General features: G+C 44.6%; 2 protein-coding genes across 2 annotated transcripts; both read left to right on the top strand.

Moving 5' to 3' along the window:
- Positions 1–1,421: 1,421 nt before the first annotated feature.
- Positions 1,422–12,025, top strand: lmnb2 (lamin B2). Its single transcript, XM_028586968.1, has 13 exons — positions 1,422–1,861; positions 3,675–3,811; positions 3,918–4,074; positions 4,912–5,037; positions 5,320–5,418; positions 5,953–6,024; positions 6,119–6,244; positions 6,348–6,568; positions 7,339–7,576; positions 7,657–7,764; positions 8,969–9,088; positions 9,205–9,282; positions 10,151–12,025. The coding sequence occupies exons 1-13, from the start codon at positions 1,646–1,648 to the stop codon at positions 10,184–10,186; spliced, it is 1,734 nt and encodes a 577-aa protein (XP_028442769.1). The 5' UTR covers positions 1,422–1,645; the 3' UTR covers positions 10,187–12,025.
- A 1,143-nt stretch (positions 12,026–13,168) lies between these two features.
- commd2 (COMM domain containing 2) lies at positions 13,169–17,256 on the top strand. Its single transcript, XM_028588028.1, has 6 exons — positions 13,169–13,483; positions 14,426–14,503; positions 14,894–14,976; positions 15,062–15,136; positions 15,272–15,370; positions 16,896–17,256. Exons 1-6 carry the CDS (start codon positions 13,417–13,419, stop codon positions 17,097–17,099), a joined length of 606 nt encoding a protein of 201 aa, XP_028443829.1. The 5' UTR covers positions 13,169–13,416; the 3' UTR covers positions 17,100–17,256.
- Positions 17,257–18,115: the final 859 nt, after the last annotated feature.

Below are 18,115 nucleotides of genomic sequence, written 5' to 3' on the forward strand. Positions count from 1 at the left end.
AAGTTGAGGCAGGTGAAATGCCGTTGTGGCTCCGTAGGAAACAGCTTATGGCCAATTATTGGATAAATTTAAAAGGCCATGATGACTGGCATCCTACAAAGAGGGTATTGGAGAATTGCTAGGAGAGGGGTAAAGAGCGAAAGGCAAGTTTTGGATGGATAGGTGAGGAAATAGCAGAGCAGATGAAAGTCCAGGAAATTGAATTTTGCTCAACTGTTCTGTGGCCTGTGATGCCAGCCTGGATGCTGAATGTTGCTTGTGTAGACCTGGAGTTGCTGAATATTAAGCGCAAGAATAAGATAGTTGACATAGTTCAAGAATATTACGATTATAGAGATAGAAATTATGGTGGTTATGTACAGGTTTTTACTGATGGATCGAAAGATTTACTGACAGGGGCAACGGGGGCTGCAGTGGTGATTCCTAGTTATCAGACTGGAGTCAGTAGGAGAACCTCAGACTATTTAAGTGTGTATGCTGTTGAATTGTTAGGTCTTTTGTTAGCTGTACAATGGGTGGAAGAGGTGATGTTGCGCAATGTACTAATTTGTAGTGACTCAGTGTCAGCGCTGTCGAGTCTCAAATCAGGATCAGCCAGGAATCACCAAGAAATTGTGTATGAAATTTTGTTTACAAATTCAAGGTTTGTTGATCAGGCTATGAATGTGGTGTTCATGTGGGTTCCTGCTCATGCAGGTATACTAGGTAATGAGCGAGTGGATAAATTGGCAAAGGAGGCGGTTAAGAAGGGTGCTGTGGAACTGAATACTAAACTATCAAAATCAGAGGGGAAAAGCATTGTGTGGGAAGAAATTTCCAGACAGTGACAACAGTATTGGGATGGTGGAAATAAGGGGAGGAAATTGCATTCGATTCAGGCTAAAATAGACCAAGGAGGGATGAGTTACAGTGGGTTTAACCGGCAAGAACAAGTAATTGTCAGTAGACTGAGAATAGGTCATAGTAGATTAAATGGTACACTTTTTATATTGGGGAAACATCCGACTGGCCAGTGCAATGTATGTGAGGTAATGGAGACAGTGGAGCATGTATTGATGTCCTGCAGGAAATATGTCCGAGAAAGAGGGGTTATGTTTGATGGACTACGGAAATTAGGTATAAGTGAACTCAGGTTTACAGATGTCCTTGAAAGGGGTGTTATTATGACTGGAAGGAAATATCTAATTGCGTTTTTGAAAAATACTGGTGTTTTTAAGAAATTGTAGTGTATTGGTCTGAGTAAATAGATATTGAGAACTCGTAAATAGGAGGCAGTAATGCACCGACTTGGATGCCAACTGCCGTTAAACTCTAAAGAAGAAGAAGAAGTAAACAAGACTGTGTGCGTGTGTGTGTGCGCGTGTGTGTGTGTCTCTTTCTCTTTCTTTCCCATTCTCCCATCATCCATTGCGAGACAGGAAGCGTCCTCTGCTTTTGGCGCGGTGATGATAGCGGTGTCGGCCATCTTGGAGTCTCTTCAGTGTGTGTTTCGGATTCTGAGAGCACGCGACTCATTGATTGACCTCTTGTCGTTAAATAAGAAGAGAAGCCGTTTTCGCGTCACCGTTTGACATTTATACGTAGCTACTATATCTACGTTAGTGTTGTGTGTTGCTCTCCCGGAGGATTGTTGAAAGAAACCGTCATGGCGACCGCTACCCCGAGCCGTGAAGCTGGCCGGTCGGCGGCCTCCTCCACGCCTCTCTCCCCGACCAGGATCTCTCGCCTGCAGGAGAAGCAGGACCTGCAGCACCTGAACGACCGGCTGGCCGTGTACATCGACCGCGTCCGGTCCCTGGAGCTGGAGAACGACCGGCTGATGGTCAAAGTGTCCGAGAAAGAGGAGGTGACGACCAGAGAGGTGAGTGAAGGGAGCCCTGTGTTCACTCACTCGTCCGCATGTAGTTCGCGTTAGTAATAAAGTATTACAAAGCAATACTGTTACTGAACTGTTAAGTTATAATAGCGTGAGTAATGGTTGCCGACTGGCCATATAAACGGGTTAACAGCCGAAAACTTTCGGGACAGTCAGTGCGCTAACGTTAGTCTACAGTAACTTTGTTAGCGTTAATAAGACACATGCTGCTGCATTTCCTACCGTGCATTCAAACTGGACCGGGAAATCGGGCGGGTGGGTCTGCGCGGCAATCTATAAATATTACCCAAGTTATGAGTTCATGTTCATAACTTCACTTGACGGAAACTTGCTGAATCTACATTATTTTTTTTTAAGCATTTGCATGGTTTAACAACGCAAAGGTAAAGCTTTAGACAGACTTTAAATGAATTGGACCTGCAGCGGAGTCCCACTGATGGCCGCTCTTCATTTACTCTGTGATGTAGTCATGCTTTGGATCATTTTGCTGGGGATGCTCTGCTTTAGTTACATGCTGTGTGTGTGTGTGTGTGTGTGTGTGTGTGTGTGTGTGTGTGTGTGTGTGTGTGTGTGTGTGTGTGTGTGTGTGTGTTTATCGCTAAATGTGGACGAGACACCAACTTTAGCAGGAACACAGAAGCTATTTGAGTACTTTGCCAGCTGTTGATATTTCTGTCGCGATAGCGTCATAACTGCAAATTACAGTCACGAGACTTTTAAGGTGTGTAGTCGGGATCAAAATGGAGGTCGAGGTCGAAGATGGGTGTGGTCAGATCAAAGGTTCAGGAAGTAGGGGGGTATCCAATCACCTTTTATTTATCGCATGAAATCATATGAGGCTAATTGCGTGCATTCCCATCAGCTCCTTCAGTGTAATGAGTGGCCATTGCCCCTCCCCCCCTCTCTCTCACTTGACGCCCCTGGCCCAGCTGGTGTGACGTTAATCCCATAACTGGATGGCTCTTCTAGTCTAGTATCAGGGCTCCATGATATGAGGAAAGTATCTAATTGCGATTATTTTTGACTGATATTGCGATGTGATTCGCGATATTGGAGGGAATGATCATTTTCCTAATTTTCATTGAAAAACATTTAAAAAATGTAATTGATTTATAGTTTTTTTTTTTTTTTTTTTTTTGCAAGGATCTGTACCAAACAAATGTTTCATTATAGTCTGTAGGATAAGATTTGTAGGCCAGGACGTCTTTGGAGTGCCACAATACATTATTTTTGAATGGTTTGATACATATTTTGCCTTTTAACAAATATTGCCCCTCCCCCTTTTTTTGCGATTTGGATATTGCACTAGTCAATGTTGCGATTTTGATAAAATTGCAATTAATTGTGCAGCTCTACATAGTATTACTAATCCAATCAAATTATTTTTATCATATTTTTCTAGATATGCACCGATCAGACATTCTCAGTTCCGGGGCTCTGTATAAGGCTCTGATACCAGTGTGTAATTAATAAGCCCTGTGACTGGGGTCATTATGTGTTAGCCTGCATCAGGCTGGACTTAAACACTGATTTCTTAACTTTTGTAACCGCTACGATGTAACAAATACATTTACTCTATTGGCATTTAAATAATGATTTGTGAACCAGCAACTTGCTGGTTCACAAATCATTATTTCAATTTAAATTTGTAATCTTAATCAAAACAAACAGGACTTACAATTCAAGTGTTAAACAGCAGTAATACAGCAACGAATGGACCAACCCTGAACTGTAAGGTTTCTTTGGCCACCTAGCCAGCCCTGTAGTAATGAGTGTGTGTGTCTGTCCTTCTCTTCAGGTGGGCGGCCTGAAGGCTCTGTACGAGGCAGAGCTAGCTGATGCTCGGCGGGTTCTGGATGAAACGGCTAGAGAGAGAGCCAGGCTGCAGATAGACCTGGGCAAGGCTCAGGCTGACCTGGAGGAGGCCACACGCAGGTGAGCTGATACAGTACACCTAACTAGCACACGGGTGTCACTGTTGGAGATCAGATGAATCTGGAGACCATAACGGGTTTCTCCTTCCCCTGTCCATGTGTCCCAGTGCCAAGAAGAAGGAAAGTGACCTTGCAGCAGCCGTGTCCAGGGCCGGTGGGTTGGAAGCCCAGCTGAACAAGAGTGAGGCCTCTCTTTCTACAGCTCTAAGCCAGAATGCTGCTCTGTCCTCTGAGCTGGCTGATGTCAAGGGCCTGCTGGCTAAGGTGAGTACTGCAACCAGGGAAGAAGGACACTAGAGAGGGTTAAATGGTCTGAACAGAACTAGAGTGAGTTTTTTTATTATTTTTTTTTTTATGAAAGATGGTGCTTAAGTACTCTCGAGATAGGGCTGGGTGATATGGAGAAAATCAAATATTTTTGACCAAATACCTCGATATCCATACCGCAACGATATTGTAGTGTTGGCTATAAAATATTTACACAATGAGATTTTTGATAAATAATCATCAGTAATGTGGATATAATGACTAAGTGGGTAAATGCAAATAATAGAACAGTTACAACAGTCTGGTAAGTTCAGAAAAGTACATCACTTTACTGTAATACAGCCTTTAAAACCAAGAAAAACACTTATGTCATATTACGATATCCAAAATCTAAGACGATATCTAGTCTCAAATCACGATATCGATATAATATCGATATATTGCCCAGCTCTACCTCCAGAGACAATAAAAATCTGATGAGGAACCAGTGGTGACAGTGTCAAAGCTTTCTCCATCCCACTGAGGCTAAGAGGTTGAGAAAGTCCTAATAGTGAAGCATCTAAGGATTAGGTATGTAGGTATTACACAGCTACAGTAGCAGAGCTCCAGTAATTATTTAATGTAACGGTCCACAAGATGACGGCGACATAAAAAGACATGGGGCGGGCGGGAGGACACAATCACAGACCAGGTTCAGGATCAGTAGATCAGAATAAACCCCATGGTCATCTTCTATACTGTTGAACTCTTGTCAGGTTTTCTACCACAGCTTGCTCATCATGGGTCAGTCGGGTAAACCTATTTTGTGTTTCCATCTGCTAATATCTGTTGTAGGCGGAGGACAGCCATGCTGTTGCTAAGCGCCAGCTGGAGGCGGAGACGCTGATGCGTGTAGACCTGGAGAACCGCTGCCAGTCACTGAGCGAAGACCTGGAGTTCAGGAAGAGCATGTTCGAAGAGGTAAGGGCTGATTTTCACTAACTACTCATGTAGACATTAATGACTCATTCTCAAGTTAATCTAACTAAAGTTAAAAACATGAAATACTGCAGTTTAACTATTGATTCAATATATTTTTGTTTTTTTTGTCCTTTGGGTGCTTGCCGTTTTCTACCGTAAAACATTTTTGCATTGTGTTTAAAAGAGAACACACTTCCTAACAAGAGTCACATCTGCATGCAAAGCATTGACGTGGTTCTAATGGATGACATGTCCCGCTCTCATCTTCTTCCTGGTGTTCAGGAGGTGCGCGAGTCGCGGCGTCGACAGGAGCAGAGGATCGTGGAGGTGGACTCTGGAGTCAGACACGACTACGAGTTCAAACTGGCACAAGCTTTACAGGTACCAATAGAAACCTGTCGGGGAAACAAAATGCAAACATGGTGTCAGTGTGAATATGTCACGTTCCACTCACATTTTCCCCTGTAGTGTTTTTGAATTTAAATGTCTGTGGGCTTTCCACTAGTGTGTTGAAGTGAGCGTACTGCAGCTGTGCCGTGATGTCTGGCTGGGCCCACAGTGAATGGGACAGTTCATGTGAAAGTTGTCAGCAGCCTAATTAATGTCTATTTCAATTACTTTTTAGCATATCCAGATTTGAGTTTAGCAGGTCTCAACTTTAATAAAACCATCGGCTCAGATGTTGCCAGAATTAGCTGCTGTCCTCATGAGCACTTAGTGCTACAGAACACTACAACTTGACACATTTGATAGAGAAAAGTCCCCTTATAGTCACCTGAAGTTAATAGTCTGTGTAAAGTAGAGAATCAGTGGTTCTGTTGTTGTGGTTGTGTGAAACTGTACAATTTGCTGATTACAGTTGGCCTAATTTAGAATTGGCATTATTAATGTCTGTGTGTGTCTGTGCTCCACCAGGACCTGCGCAGGCAACATGATGAGCAGGTCTCTCTTTATAAGGGAGAACTGGAGCAAACCTTCCAGGCCAAGGTGAGAAGCTGATTCCTTGTTCTTATATCTGTGGAAGCTCCGACTCTGCACACCACAAAGTCTCATGCAAAGTCTGTCTTGTTGTCCCTCCTAGTTGGACAATGCCAAGGTGTCCTCTGAAATCAACGACAAGGCAGTGGGCACAGCCAGGGAGGAGGTGCAGGAGTCCCGTATGAGAATAGAGAGCCTGGGATATCAGCTCAGTGCCCTGCAGAAACAGGTACCGCTTCATGACCGCCTGTGCCGCTCAGCTTCAGAGTTAGTTTAATTATTATTAGCTTCACGAGTTGATGGTTCTGCTGGTCGGGGGTGTGTGTTTGTAGGTGGCTGCCTCCGAGGATCGCATCAGAGAGCTGGAGGAAGTTCTGTCTGCAGAGCGAGACAAGCACCGGCGTGCCATGGAAGGAAAAGAACAAGAGATGAGCGAGCTGAGAGAGAGGATGAACGCTCAGCTCAGTGAATACCAGGAGCTGCTGGATGTCAAGCTCGCCCTAGATATGGAGATCAATGCCTACAGGAAACTGCTGGAAGGAGAGGAGCACAGGTACCACACACACACACACACACACACACACACACACACACACACACACACACACACACACACACACACACACACACACACACACACACACACACACACACACACAAAACGCCCTGCAAAAGTATTCACCCCTCTGTATTTTTACTATTTTGTTGTATTGCAGCCTGTTATTGAAATGGCTCTTTGTTATATAATGGGACAGACACAAAATAGTAAACATTGTTGAAATGAAAAACAAAAAAAAAACCTCTTTTGAGTCAAATAATTGCGACTTTATAGCATTTCATAAAGTTCCGAAGCAGTGGCAGCAATAATTTAATTAAATGTATAGACCTTATCTAGCCTATCTAATGTTATTTTGTGATTTTAACAATTTATTTTTTTCCTCAACAAAACATACTACTCTCAACATGACAGACCCACTCAGACACAAATCAAGAAAAGATGACCTTAACTGCAATGCCACCGTTCCACAAAATAGACAATAAACCAAATAAACATGGGCTGACTTGTTTGTTAGGGATATATGGATGGATAGATACTTTAGTCATCCCGAGGGAAATTTTAGGCATCCAGTAGCTTAGACAACCATAACACAACAAACACACACATATCTCATACATGCATAAAAACACTCTCAGAAAGAGTGGTCATTGTAGTAGGGGCGTGGCTCTTGTGTCCTTCCTGCCGGCCTCTGGCAGCTCAGACCCGGCTGTGTCACGGAGGGATGGCTGGGATTAGCTGACCGGTGAGCGCTGTGCTTCTTTCAGGCTGAAGCTGTCTCCCAGCCCGTCGGCTCGAGTCACCGTTGCCAGGACAACAGGATCCTCCTCCTCCCGCTCCTCCAAGAGGAAGAGGGCGGAGGTGGAGGCCAAGGATCTGTCAGAAGTGACGAGAGGAGAGGGGCAGCTGCTCGTGTCTGAAGAAGCCACGGCCAGCGGCGCCGTCACCATATCGCCCACGGACATGGACGGAAACGCCGTCACGCTGGCCAACGACTCTGAGCAGGTGTGTAAGACTTAACGGCACGCGCTGGCCAGGACCGGTACAGTCTTCTGTGGTTAATGTCCTGTTGTTGTGCTGCGCAGGACCAGCCGCTGGGCAGCTGGAGGTTGAAGAGACAGGTGGACGACGGGGACGAGGTGGTCTACAAGTTCTCCCCAAAGTTTGTCCTGAAGGCGGGCCAGACAGTCACGGTGAGAAATATCAAGAGAGGAGGAAGGCTTTGTTTATATATAATTTGTATAACCTAATAGATAATAGGAGACCAGAGGCCTGTACTACCAATCCAGATCAACATGCCCTGGATCTCTTTCAGTTACCCGGCTTCACCTAACCTAACAACCGCGGTCCCGCATAAGCTGTGTCACGACGATGGTTAACAACTAGTTCAGTCAACCCAGGGTCTCCCAATCCAGCGCAGCACGACCAATCGCAAACCTCTACCAGAGCCGCATATTTTACATAAGAGCAAACTATAATTCTACATAAATAGGAAGAACACAGACACGGTTGTACAGGCAAAACGCAATACAGTCGTTGCTTCCTGACCCAGGAAGGAAAGCTGGCAAAAAATAGCTGATGCTGTAAATGCGTAATGCTTATTAATATCACTTCCCTCATCAGTCAAGACCAAGATCTGACCATGATTACACTTTGTGCTTTCCATAAACTATCATTGCTTTAGCCTCTTATTTCAGTTGCAACCCTGGCAGTGGTAAGCGATCGGGAGAGCAAATAAAAAAAACAAAAAACAATTCAAACCGCTGTGCGCATTGGTAACACACAGTTCAAGAAGCAGACAAATGGCCTATATGTAATTCCCCCCCATTAATATAGATTTCATAAAAATACCCATCAGGGAATGTTAACGGGGTTGTTGCTCTCTAAATGTTAACTTTTACAATCTCTCTCTCTCTCTCTCTCTCTCTCTCTCTCTCTCTCTCTCTCTCTCTCTCTCTCTCTCTCTCTCTCTCTCTCTCTCTCTCTCTACACGCACCGAGCTCTGCCTGATCTTCTATAAGATCGGTGATGCCGTTATCAATCGAGTATTGATTGGTCAGTAGACGGTGCTTTTACACCGGTTGATCTCTGATCGTCAACTTAACCTGCTCCTGACCAGGTTAGGTGTTCAGCATAAGTTACCACGGCGATTTAACCCGGTAACAAGTGATCCGCCGTCGTGGTACACCAAACCCTGGGTTGAACCTGAAGTTACCTCGTGAACGCCAAATCTTGCTTCGTAGTACAGGCCTCTGTTCAGTTCAGAACCCACACACAGTGATGTGTAGTAGTGTACAGTGGGGCTGAATGGGACTGAACCCTAAAACATTAACCATGTGTTTTCAAGTGAAAGTGAGTGCCTAATAAATGTCGTCTGTACCGGTTCTGTGTGTCCAGGTCTGGTCCGCTGATGCTGGCGTGTCCCACAGTCCGCCGTCTGACCTGTTGTGGAAGAGTCAGACTTCCTGGGGCACAGGAAATGACATGATTACCACTTTGGTCAACGCTGATGGCGAGGTAAAGATATCCACGTATCCCTGTCTGTTTGATTTGGCGGGTTGATGTGTTGTCTTGGCTGGGGGGCAGCTTGCCGTTTGTGTTTGAGTCATGGTGGCTGACTGCCTGTCCTGCAGGAGGTGGCCACCAGACGCGTCACCAAGACTGAGATGGAGGTGGAGAATGGAGAGGAGGAGGAGGAAGAGGCACAGACGGTGAGTAGACAATTAAAAATAAAAAATAAAAACCATCCTCATGAATAATATGGACAATAAAAAAAGATACTAAATCCACATGAATGTACTAAGGGATGTATAAGCATGACACTCTTACAGTGACGGGGCAGGTAAGGTGCTCTATGGGAGTGTCTGTCATGGTGGTAATGCAAATAGGTCCAATAGTGCAAGGAATGTAGACCTAGTAATATAAAAGCTATATAGCAGTGCAAAGAAAGTCAAAAAGACAGCATTAAATGTGGGCATTATATGGGAATAAAGTGGACAGTACGATAGACACAAATCAACAGTCACTATTAGAGGTTTGAAGTAATAGGGTTACGGCCATGGTGCAAGTATTACGTAAGACCTCCGTCAAGGCTGGGGGAAAGAGGGGGGGGGGGGGATGTGCATATGGGCTAATATAGCCAGTAAACAAACCGTGTAAGCAGTGTGCCAGTGGACAGTCAGATACATAACTGTTGATATAGGAGGACTACTATAATATGGACTAAAATAGAGGGGCGTTTATACAGAATCGACAGTTGTTTACGAGTTCAGCACAGCACTACTAAATTATCCTAATTTATGGTCCCTAACTTGGAAAATCCCTGAGTTAGGACCGCTCTGTGATAGCTAAACTCCTATCCTAAAATAAGATCCGATATTTTTATTTATTTTTTTCCCTGAATGCAGTGAGGAAAAACTGTCTGTAATACCAACAAGCCGAAATGTCATCCTAAACTAAGATCAGATTCAAGATTCTGTAATGAGGCCTTAATGGTGTGTTCCTTCTTTGGTTGAAAGTGCATCTATTGATCATCAAATGTTTTTCTGATAATCTGGACCTTTTGTGTTTCTCCTACAGGGCAAGGTGTCCTCCAGAGAGTGTGCCGTCATGTGAAGCCTTCCCCCTTTTGTGTCGGCTTTCACTTCCCCATTATATATAAATATATATTTCTCTAGAGCCACTCAGATATGATCCTATCCATCGTCTATCATTATGTGTTTGTTTTTTATTGGACCGATGGACTCTTTTTACAGCCCTCCACATTTCTGGACCTTTTTTTTTTTTTATATATATATATAAAACAAGTCATTTTCCTAAATATTACTAGCAATGCCAAGGTCTGTGGATCACAACGCCAACGACAGCTGGACGTCTAAAACTAAACTACTCTCCCGTGTTCGCCTGCGGTTCCCCTGTCCTCGACGCAGCGTAGAACACACCGTAGAACACAATCTGGAGCCGTTGCTCAGAAATCCACTGAAAAGAAAGCTGTCGTTAGAGTTCTGTACCCAGCGGACCTGCGCTGTATCGCCGTAAAGATGTGAAGAAGTCAGAACTGTAGTGTTGAACAAGTGAAATCCAAACTTTTTTATTTATGCGCTTTTACCAGATATTTATTCACGTCTTCCGTTGACAGGGCAGGTTGAGTCGGCTTTATTTATGCAGCCCGATATTACAAATTGTCCACGGGCGTGCTTTACAGGAGGTTTGTTGGAGGGCCGTACAGCATCCTCTGACCTCTGACCCTCCATTCAGATCAGGACAAACTCCCTCCCCTCCCCCAAAATAAAAACAGTCGAAATTAGAGATTGATTGGTGATAATAATGATGCATTATTGTGTGGGAGAGCTGATTTCTTTAATCTAAAATGTGCTCAATGTGTGCACAACAACTGAACTCCAAACCCCTCCCCATTTCCCCATCCCAATCCCTCTGCTCCATCTGGTGCCCGTCTTAATGAAGGACCCGTGTTTTGAACCTTGTAGCAAAGGTTCGCAGAGGAGCAGAAGTTCTCTCTGGAACAGGAACACTACAGGTTAATAAGTCTGACTGACATCAGCGATATGTGTGCGCGTGCGACTCGTGCAGGCAGCCCGACCCCTCTCCGAGGAGGTAGGCCCGTGCTGCCTGCGAGCCACGCTTGGCGCCGGGACCCGCAAGTTGGAGTGGAAACCTCGGGTGCCCACTCGGGAGCAGCGGGCAGGGCTAACTGCTTCTGTCCGACATGGATCAGGTGCTTATATATGTAACGAGAGGCACGGGAACACGTGCCGCACACCAGACCGGCTCCACGCCGCCTCCGGTATGTTGAACTCTCGGAGCCGGTGATGCTCGGAGAGGCCCGAGCCGTGTCTGAGCTGCGTCTCTCCGTTTTTCTCTTGCGCGCGTCTGCCTGCCGTGCTTTACATTACTAGTTATTTTTCTATAGAGTGGCTGTCTGTCTCTGTAATCAATTTGTTTACACAAGATAATTAATTTCTTATTTAGGGTTTTAGGATTTCTGGGAGGATTTAAAAGTTGCGTGTTTATTACCTCTTTTTAAAAATCTATCGAGGGTTCTGATGAACCAGTACTGAACCGAACACTCCTGCGGCTTCTGCCGAGAGCTTCAAAGTGGTCCCACGCTCGGGTCCCTGCAGCCTGGCAGCGTGGGCCGCCGCTAAACTGACTATTACGTTTTATATATTGATAACTGAAATATGATGGCATTTCAGCCCCTCCAGGAATGAAAGCGTACAGCCAATGCCAATTTTAGAATGACGAAGCAAAATTAAAGTTGATCTGGAACTCCAGTAAGGGTCAATCTCCCTGGAACTAAAGTACAATAAGAGTTTGCAGCAGAGATGAAATGTGCAAACATAACTGAAATCAGTTTCCCATGTTTCTGGAGGGACTGTCAATGTGACAAGGCTGTTTGTGATATTTCATTTAACCTAGTGTTAATGCTCGGGTTGTGGGTGGGTGGGTGGGTGGTTGTGGGAGGGCGGCATGCCAAATGTGAGTCTTTATTCATGATTGTGTTGTTGAACTACTTTTGTACACAATAAATGTTTTACATATACACATTTGATGTCAGTGGTGTTATTAATACTAATACACGGGACCGTTGAGCTGCCATGATCCACATGCTGCTGTGTTACAGTATGCTCACAGTGGTACAAAGCATTAAACCTGGAACACTGTTACAAACTAGTATACAAGCTCAGCTAATTAAAGTGTGTTGAAGTGTTAAAGTGTACAAGTATTTAGGTAGTATTAAGTACATTATTGATGAAAAGTTTTGAGCCAAATACTAGTTTGCTTTGCAAGAAAAGGCCGGCAGCGCCTGTATTTCCTTAGGAAGCTGGCAAGTTTTAATGTGGACGAGACCCTGATGGCCCTTTTCTAAAAGGTCCTTTGTTGAGTCCGTTGTCTCCTCCTTAATCTGCTGCTATGGGTCCCATTAATGTAAAACTAAAAACCACTCCAATTCCAGGTTAGAGTTTAGATCCTCTGCCCAGGCCTCATGTGACCCCAACTGAGCGGTATATGCTCTCTCTTTTATACCTCCAGACTATCAAACAGGATAACAAGCACTTTAAACGTACATTTTTATAATTTCTGTACTGTATGTTTTGTATATTGGATTGGATTTATGCTCTATTTTTTTATATGGGCATTAAGACTGGTATGAGCACTGTAATTTCCATTTATGGATGAAATATACTTGACTAGACTTCATACCCCTGCATCGGACACAGGATCCTCTCTGAACTCCATCCACTGCTGTCATGGGACGACTCTTAACAGTACTGCACACTTTACTTTCTGAGACAGAACTTTATTTTTCTTTTTTTTCTTTTTACTTTATTACGTTATCCATCAAAACTATGGCATCACCAGCGTTGTAATAAATCAGCCGCCTGAAAGGTAAAAATGTTATTCCGATACTATATTACATGATTGGGGCTACCCACTGAAACTGTTTACCAATATTAAGAATAAAATGACTAAAGTTATCGGTGACAGAACGGTATGGCTTGAAGACTACAGACCGATACATAAATCATCTTCTCCACGTCCCGTTGCTCTGCTGATCCGGTCCAGCAGGGGGCAGCACCGCAGCAGGCTGCAAGATGACACCGGACAAGAAGAAGGAGAAGGAGGAGGAAAGCTACGGTCAAAGAACGGTTCCAGAGGGTTTCCGGGTTTATGGATCTGTTTGCTCCTGACTATTGTTGAACGGGACCAGGGTCCAGAGGCTCTACTGGGTGTGTTTCGGGACTGTGCTGGACTGTGCTGGGTGTGTTCGGGATTGTCCTGGAGTGTGCTGGTGTGTTCGGGACTGTGCTGGACCCTTGAGGATGCTGCTGGTCCTGTCTGAAGACCATAAGGAGCACCTCTCCTTCCTGCCGAAGGTTGACTCCGCAGGTCAGTTAAACTGTTCTGGACCAGGACCAGGAGCACATGTGGGCTGTCAGCTGACTGTCAGCTGATTAAACACACACACACACACACACACACACACACACACACTGTCCATCGGGTGTTCTAGTCTAAAAAAAATATGATTTAAAAGAACTGAGAGTTGGAGCGGACCTGCAGTTATCTGGGAGTTAGTTCCAGATATGTGGTGCATAGAAACTGAACGCTGCTTCTCCCTGTTTAGTTCTGACTCTGGGGACAGAAAGCAGACCTGACCCAGACCACCTGAGAGGTCTGGAGGGTTCAGAATGCAGCACCGAACGGTTTATTTCTGATCTGCTTCTTCTAAATAGTGCTGATATCAAGAAAATATCTATTTGCGATTATTTTGACTGATATTGCGATATGATTCACGATATTGGAAGGAATTATCATTTTTGTATCATTATCTTTTTTTCTTTAGTCTGTAGGATAGGATTTGTAGGCCGGGATACTTCTGCAGCACCACACTACTTAATTTTAGAATGGTTTGACTCATATTTTGCCTTTAACAAATATTGCGCCCCCCCTGCTATTTGGATATTGCACTAGTCCATATTGCGATTTTGATAAAATTGCGATTCATTGTGCAGCCCTACCTATAAACCAACAGTAGTGTTTAGAAATCAATTCTTTGAGAGACAGGTAGCCAGTGTAAAGACTTCAGAACTGGAGTGATGTGATCCACTTTCAGCAGCGTCCTGAATCAGCTGATAAAAGCATGGACAATTTTTGAGACGTAAGTCCTTTAACCCTTGCTAGCAGGCTGACTTTGTTACTGTTGAAATTCAAAGATTTCTGCCTTTTGTCTGTTGTTTTTTTAACACGAAAGCGGAGAAATGAATGAAAAACAGGCAGTAGAAGTTGATGTTGATCTATGTGTCCTACACATGTGTTGTCTGTCCTCAGTGGTGGGAGAGTTTGGTCGCATCGCGCTGGAGTTTCTGAGGAGAGGGACCAGTCCAAAGATCTACGAGGGGGCAGCCAGTAAGACCGCAGCTTTCGTTCCCCAGTAGCTGATTGGTCCACACTGGTGGACATATGTGGACAGCAGTGGTGGACCAGTCAGGACAATGTGGTGTCAAACCCTTGGTACTGCGTATACAGCAGGACCGCAGTGTTTTCACAGTGTGTGTGTATTCAGTGGCCATCGTTAGGCAGAGGGAGCCAAAGTCATATATATATATATATATATATATATATATATATATATATATATATATATATATACTTGATATAAAGCAGAGAGTTGAACAGCAGCACAAAAAGGCTGCAGCTGAACACCGTACGCTTTATGACGCTCCCAGCTGATTCAGAGTCAGCTCTGCAGCTAATGATGATCACTGGAACCGTCATGTGACCAGCGTCTGCTTTCAGGGAAGCTGTCTGTTCCCGTGGAGACGGTGCAGCACGGAGTGGAAGGCCTGATGTTCCTGATGACCGAGAGCTCCAAACACATGGTGTGACACACACACACACACACACACACACACACACACACACAAATTACCAAAAGCTATAATATGTGTGTGTGTGTTCCTGTAGATCTCTGAAGTGGATTTCCTGGACTCGGTGCTGGTTCTGGGGTTCGGTGAGGAGCTGAACCAGATCCTGTTACAGGTATATGACTCTGTTTCATTGGTGTGTGTTGTTAGTGTTAGCAAACAGTGTTCTCAGTGTGTGTGTGTGTGTGTGTGTGTGTGTGTGTGTGTGTGTGTGTGTGTGTGTGTGTGTGTGTGTGTGTGTGTGTTGCAGCTCTACCTGCAGCACCACGCTCAGATCCGCAGCATCCTGAGCCAGCTGCCCTCCAACCTGCCGGCCTACCACAACCTGGAGTGGAGACTGGACGTTCAGGTGTGTGTGTGTGTGCAAAGTTATTATTCAATGGAGAATGTAGTACACGTGTGAAAAATAGTAGTGTTTGTGAATTAATTTGTTTTTAAAGGTCCTATGGAATGAAAATGTCACTTTATGAGGTTTTTTAACATTAATATGAGTTCCCCCAGCCTGCCTATGGTCCCCCAGTGGCTAGAAATGGCGATAGGTGTAAACCGAGCCCTGGGTATCCTGCTCTGCCTTTGAGAAAATGAAAGCTCAGATGGGCCGATCTGGAATCTTCTCCTTATGAGGTCATAAGGAGGAAGGTTACTTCCCCTTTCTCTGCTTTGCCCGCCCAGAGAATTTGGCCCACCCATGAGAGAGAGAGACATCATGGTTTTCAAACGAGCAAAGTGGCAGTTGGTCAAGGCCACACCCCCCACCCTCCACCTTGCCCCCCCCCCCTCTCCTCCTCAATAGCTACAGACACAGAAATGGCACATCCTAAGGAAAGCTCATTGTGGGACTGGCTCTAGTGGCTGTAATTCTGCACCAAGGCTGAATTTCGTGAAAGAGACTTCAGATACAGTATTAGGGGACCACTAAGGTCTATATAAAAGAGACTTCAGATACAGTATTAGGGGACCACTAAGGTCTATATAAAAGAGACTTCAGATACAGTATTAGGGGACCACTAAGGTCTATATAAAAGAGACTTCAGATACAGCATTAGGGGACCACTAAGGTCTATATAAAAGAGACTTCAGATAAAGTATTAGGGGACCACTAAGGCCTATATAAAAGAGACTTCAGATACAGTATTAGGGGACCACTAAGGTCTATATAAAAGAGACTTCAGATACAGTATTAGAGGACCACTAAGGTCTATATAAAAGAGACTTCAGATACAGTATTAGGGGACCACTAAGGTCTATATAAAAGAGACTTCAGATACAGTATTAGAGGACCACTAAGGTCTATATAAAAGAGACTTCAGATACAGTATTAGGGGACCACTAAGGTCTATATAAAAGAGACTTCAGATACAGTATTAGGGGACCACTAAGGTCTATATAAAAGAGACTTCAGATACAGTATTAGAGGACCACTAAGGTCTATATAAAAGAGACTTCAGATACAGTATTAGGGGAACAATAAGGTCTATATAAAAGAGATTTCAGATACAGTATTAGGGGACCACTAAGGTCTATATAAAAGAGACTTCAGATACAGTATTAGGGGAACAATAAGGTCTATATAAAAGAGATTTCAGATACAGTATTAGGGGACCACTAAGGTCTATATAAAAGAGACTTCAGATACAGTATTAGGGGACAAATAAGGTCTATATAAAAGAGACTTCAGATACAGTATTAGGGGACCACTAATGTCTATAAAAAAAGCATCCAAAGAGCACCATGTCATGGGACCTTTAAGTTAAGAATCCCTTTCAACCATCAGTACGTGTGAAGTCAGGGTCAGTCATATTTAGACCCCGGTATGGCTATTATCTTTCCGTTTTTATCAGGGTTGATATTTCCTCTCATCTCCTTCCTGCCAGTTGGCGAGCCGTCCGCTGCGTCAGCAAGTGGTTCCCACGGTGACGATGCGTCTGCTGCTGGCGGGCGGGGGTGACGGTGGCTGCAGCAGCCGCGTTCTCCAGACGGACCCCAGCTCCCTCCTGCACCTCATCTCCACGCTGGAGGCCGCTCTGGCCGCCATGAAAACCAGCCACGCTCGCCGCATATTTCGCAACATCAAATAACCAATCGCTGCCTTCGTACCTGGAGACATTAGGCAGGGTTGATTTAAACTAGGCTTTTTTTTCAAACCCCCCCCAATATGTGGCAGATGGTACTGACTGTGTTGTACATAAGGTTTCTAACGTTGACGTTGTAAATAAAGTGTCAGACAAGATCAAACACCATCCTTGTGGTTTGTCGAAGCCAGCTGTGCCGACGTAAGAGGATGAACAGTGACCGATGTTTGTCATTCATGCCCTTTATGTAACTCATGTTGGCGCACTGCGCGACAATGAGCCGTTTATTCAGTGTTGGTGGTTCCACATTAGCCTGGTCCTACCAGACTCTCGTACATTTCTCGCCACTCTCAGTTGACAACATGGATGTTTGACAAGTGTTAACTTCCTTGAAGGCGGGTACTCTGTTGGAGTTTAAAACTATGGGCTGTGCCCAGAGCCACTCTGGATCTGCCGTAACCAATTACTAACGTTTGGTCGGGACGTATGTCATGCGCATGTGCAACAAGAGGGGAGACCGACAAGGCTTATATTTAGCATTGGCATCGCTAGCGTTAGCCTTAGCCAACTCCTTCACCACTAACGGAGCGAGCTGGAAAATCTAACTTTTCCCGAACCCATAATGACAACATTATGGTCACCAACTAAAACACAGCAAAGATTGTTCTTGCTCGGGCTTTAACTTCTGGATATTCAGAACCCAGACTTAATTAGTACTGAAGGAAAATTAGCAATTTAGCTTAAGTACGTAGGAGGGCGGAGCCAGCCTAGTTCCACATCAAGCCAGTGGGAATCTGACGCGGTCCACTTGGTCAGTTAGGACAGAAAACAAACGACTTCTCTCATTTTAGGTGGTTTATTAAAGCTGGAATAATAATAGAAACTTGTATACGAGGATTCTTCAGGTTTGAGAAGCCACGGTCAGCGGATTTGCTGTTACTATGTCTCTCCTCGCCCCAAAAGAATGCAGTTTCAACAATCACAGTCCAACATGTGCAGGCTATTGTAATTGGTTAATACTG

This window comes from Perca flavescens, chromosome 9 (assembly GCF_004354835.1).
Source record: "Perca flavescens isolate YP-PL-M2 chromosome 9, PFLA_1.0, whole genome shotgun sequence".
Lineage (NCBI taxonomy): Eukaryota > Metazoa > Chordata > Actinopteri > Perciformes > Percidae > Perca > Perca flavescens.

Coding starts and splice junctions, on each gene's coding strand:
- lmnb2 (XM_028586968.1), top strand. CDS start 1,646: ATGGCGACCGCTACCCCGAGCCGTGAAGCTGGCCGGTCGGCGGCCTCC. Junction 3,812..3,917: donor CTGGAGGAGGCCACACGCAG/GTGAGCTGATAC, acceptor CATGTGTCCCAG/TGCCAAGAAGAAGGAAAGTG. Junction 7,765..8,968: donor AGGCGGGCCAGACAGTCACG/GTGAGAAATATC, acceptor CTGTGTGTCCAG/GTCTGGTCCGCTGATGCTGG.
- commd2 (XM_028588028.1), top strand. CDS start 13,417: ATGCTGCTGGTCCTGTCTGAAGACCATAAGGAGCACCTCTCCTTCCTG. Junction 15,137..15,271: donor TGAACCAGATCCTGTTACAG/GTATATGACTCT, acceptor TGTGTGTTGCAG/CTCTACCTGCAGCACCACGC. Junction 15,371..16,895: donor AGTGGAGACTGGACGTTCAG/GTGTGTGTGTGT, acceptor CCTTCCTGCCAG/TTGGCGAGCCGTCCGCTGCG.